This window comes from Priapulus caudatus, unplaced genomic scaffold (genome assembly GCF_000485595.1).
Source record: "Priapulus caudatus unplaced genomic scaffold, Priapulus_caudatus-5.0.1 Scaffold896, whole genome shotgun sequence".
Classification (NCBI taxonomy): Eukaryota; Metazoa; Priapulida; class Priapulimorpha; order Priapulimorphida; family Priapulidae; genus Priapulus; species Priapulus caudatus.
Genome location: NW_014577957.1, coordinates 97,244 through 100,800, shown reverse-complemented (window position 1 = coordinate 100,800; position 3,557 = coordinate 97,244). Strand labels below are relative to the sequence as shown.

General features: G+C 43.1%; 1 protein-coding gene across 1 annotated transcript; it reads right to left on the bottom strand.

Moving 5' to 3' along the window:
- Positions 1 to 423: 423 nt before the first annotated feature.
- Positions 424 to 2,600, bottom strand: LOC106814273. Its single transcript, XM_014818570.1, has 3 exons — positions 2,594 to 2,600; positions 803 to 2,365; positions 424 to 599 (listed from the first exon to the last, which is right to left on the bottom strand). The coding sequence occupies exons 1-3, from the start codon at positions 2,598 to 2,600 to the stop codon at positions 424 to 426; spliced, it is 1,746 nt and encodes a 581-aa protein (XP_014674056.1).
- Positions 2,601 to 3,557: the final 957 nt, after the last annotated feature.

Below are 3,557 nucleotides of genomic sequence, written 5' to 3'. Positions count from 1 at the left end.
CGACAACAGTTATCGTTGTGGACCAACTAATGACACCTATGCATATAAGCATCTGAAATTTGTTACCTGCTAACAACCGAGGACCCGGTAGTCCTTCACAGCCAAATGACTGTCTTGTACACAATATTTACAACTAAGGGAGACAACTCCAACTAATTAGGCACAATTTTTTACAAAAAGTACGTCCTCTCAGCCGTGGTACTCCAAGCTGAATGACTACAACCTGGTAGAATTCCCGCCAGTTACTTGGAGTCTTCTTTCGGTAATAATAATACCAACTTGTGGATCGGACGTTCTAGTTCGCTAATGGGTCCTGCACGCTTCCCCTTGTCGTCGATCCTGGGATCTTCTACGGCGAGTCAGTCTTACTTTGCGTACGCGACCGTCGACAGATGGAAAGACTTCGATGACCCTCGCTATGGACTATTGGTTTCTCAGCGCGTTGTCGTCTTTGATGATTACCACATCATCTACCATGGCATCGCATTGAGGGCGCGTCCACTTCTGTCGAATCTGCAGGCCCTGAAGAAACTCCTTTTTCCAGCAATTCCAGAAATCATTTACTAGATCATAGATGTTGCACTCTCCTCCATCGTTTTCTAGAATAGAGATCAGCACTCTGGAAGTTGCCTGGTGGAGGAAGGAGAACCGTAGACCTCATCGTCAATATATGATTCGGCGTAAGAAGTGCTGGATACGTCGGGTCGCTGAGATGATTCGCCGTCAGGGGTCTACTGTTGATAACTGCAGCTGCCTCACACATCAAGGTGCGCAAGGACTCGTCGACTATCTAGCTGTCTACCAGACTGGAACATTAAGGCCTCCAGCACACTGCGTATGGAACGAATCTGACGTTCCCACACGCCTCCCATGTGACTCGCAGAGGGAACATTAAAGACGAATTTCACATAGTCACATCCTTCTTTCAATAGGGTGTCCTTGACTTTCTCATGGTCCATCTCAGACCATGCTTTCTTGAACTCTGAGTCAGCCCCCACAATGTTCGTCCCTCTGTCACATCTCAGTTGACGTACTTGTCCTCTCAAAGCTGTAAACCGACGGAATGCTTGTATGAAGGCATAAGTCGACAAGGAGTTCACAATCTCGATATGTACTGCCCTCGAGGCCATGCACGTAAAGAGGACGCCCCACTTCTTCAGTTCCTTCCTACTTTCCTTGATCATCCATGGGCCAAAACAATCAACTCCACTATACGTGAAAGGTGGTGCGGGAGTTAATCTGTCACATGGTAGATCAGACATCTGCTGTATTTGAACTGGACTGCGCAGTCTGTTGCAAATGACACACTTTCTGATCAATCTGGCCACTTGAATACTGCTTCGAAGTATCCAGTAGCCACTTTCTCTAATCTGGTTTAGCGTCATGCCTCTCCCTTGATGCTTGGTCTGTTCATGACAGTGTAGAATCACCAATTTTGTCACGTGGTGTCCTTGATGGAGGATACCTGGATGCTTTCTTTCGTAAGCCTCGTCACTTCTTTGTAGTCGCCCTCCTACTCTCAATAGTCTGTCTTCATCCCGGAATGGATCAAAGCCATAGTGGCGACTGGCTTTCTTTATGTGACGCCTCTTCATCCTCTCAGGAATGTCCTGTCTCTTCGTCACCGATTCAATGATCTGAATTTCATCTGGAAAGGACTCTTTTTGAACATGTTTCAGGACCTCTTTCTCTACAAGATGCATGTCTTGTACCGAGATTCCTACCTTTGGAGTCTCTCTGTCGTCCTTTTCTCCAGTTCGTTGATGCCTCTTGTTCTCACAGCGTTGTTTCAGTCTGGAGATAAAGAGCAGACAATTCGCAATTGCTCTTTTAGCCTTGAACCAAGTAGAGAAGCAATTCAGTCTGGTCAATTCCAAGCTTGGAGTTCCAGAGTGTAACGAGTGTACCTGTGCCTTCTTTTCCTCTGCATCATTTGGCAGTACCTCAATTGTCTTCTCTTCTGCCTCTTTAGAGATCGCATCCTCCCATAGCATGTCTGGTCCTCGTAGCCACTTTGATTCTGTCAACTGTTGTACAGTTAGCCCTCTTGATACCTCATCAGCAGGATTCTCTTTCGTGGCTACATATCTCCATTGTGATGGATATGAATTGTCCGTGATTTGCTGAATCCGATTTGCTACAAAGACATGAAAGCGTCTTTCACAGTTCTTTATGTATCCAAGCACGACTTTGCTGTCAGTCAAAAAAATGTGCTCAGCATCATCTAGCTTGAGTTCTTCATTCAGAAACGTCTTTACTCTGACAGCGATGGTGGCAGCAGTGAGTTCTAGGCGTGGTATCGTGATGGATTTTAATGGTGTCACTCTTGCTTTTCCAGTGACTAGCGTACAGTGTACCCTTCCTTCTGTATCGGTAAGTCTTATAAATGTACACTGTCCATATCCACTCGTGCTGGCATCACAGAAATGATGAAATTGAACTGACTCAATTTCTTTGAAGTCATCTGGCTTGTAACATCTCTTGATAGAAATGGATCTCTCCCATCCCTAGCTACTCCCGCCAAGGGAAATAATTTTTCATCTTATTCGTTACACTCAACCGAAGACAAATACATTTTCCTTAAAACACTGACTATCCATAAATGATCAAACAACCAATTCTCTTTAACAAATATCATTTATTGTTATTTGTTATAGCACTGGGGTATACCGACTGAAACATAAAGAACGGGAAGAAGATAAATAAAGCAACCACTGATCAATATTATACAAATGAAAATGTCCACACTTCTACAGCCCTAAATTCTGGGAAACTCAAAAGTTTAACAAATGAATCTTCCACATATCCATCCTTCGCGTTCTCACTTAACCATTGTCCATGCCTTTTAAAAAGTCTATCTGGTATACCATTATTTGCTGCCGCCGAGGCCCCTCCTGATCTCAGAGAATGTAAACCATACCTAGTGACATCTTCGACATGTGGTTTTACAGCTTCTATAAACAGCTCACGCAGTGTAGTGTATGAAATATTTTTCTTATCACTCCGAAATCTAAAACCATTTTTGGTTGCGCTAAGATTACAAAATATGCACAAATCCATGTTAACCACGGGACACACATTGTCCCCGTCCTGGCCAACAAAATTCACGCACCATCTCGGTACTTGTCCGTCTTGCTAGACTCCACAAAAATTATCATGTGAGTAGACTCAAAATAAATATCTGAACGCCTGGCACAGCAAAATCTCTTCACTATGCATGAAACCTGCCTAACCTACCAATAATGCACACAAAGTCCGTTGGTTTTTAATGTTACCAACCACATACATGGATTGGTAAATTTTTGTTAGAATGTCTATTGTAATGGGCAGCTTTTTGCACACAGGCCTGGACAAACGCCGATTTCCAGTTTCAACAATATTCTGTACCAGCTTGGAATTAGTGGATGAAACAAAATCAGACAAATTATGCATCCATTTAACACTATAAACCGAATTTAACAATGAACTTGAAGAACGTGATGTTTGTATAATAGAATCTAAATACAATGCAAAATGAAACGATTTAGCTGAAAGAATGTCCACATTATTCAAACCAT

Coding starts and splice junctions, on each gene's coding strand:
- LOC106814273 (XM_014818570.1), bottom strand. Junction 600..802: donor GGCCTTAATGTTCCAGTCTG/GTAGACAGCTAG, acceptor TCTCTATTCTAG/AAAACGATGGAGGAGAGTGC.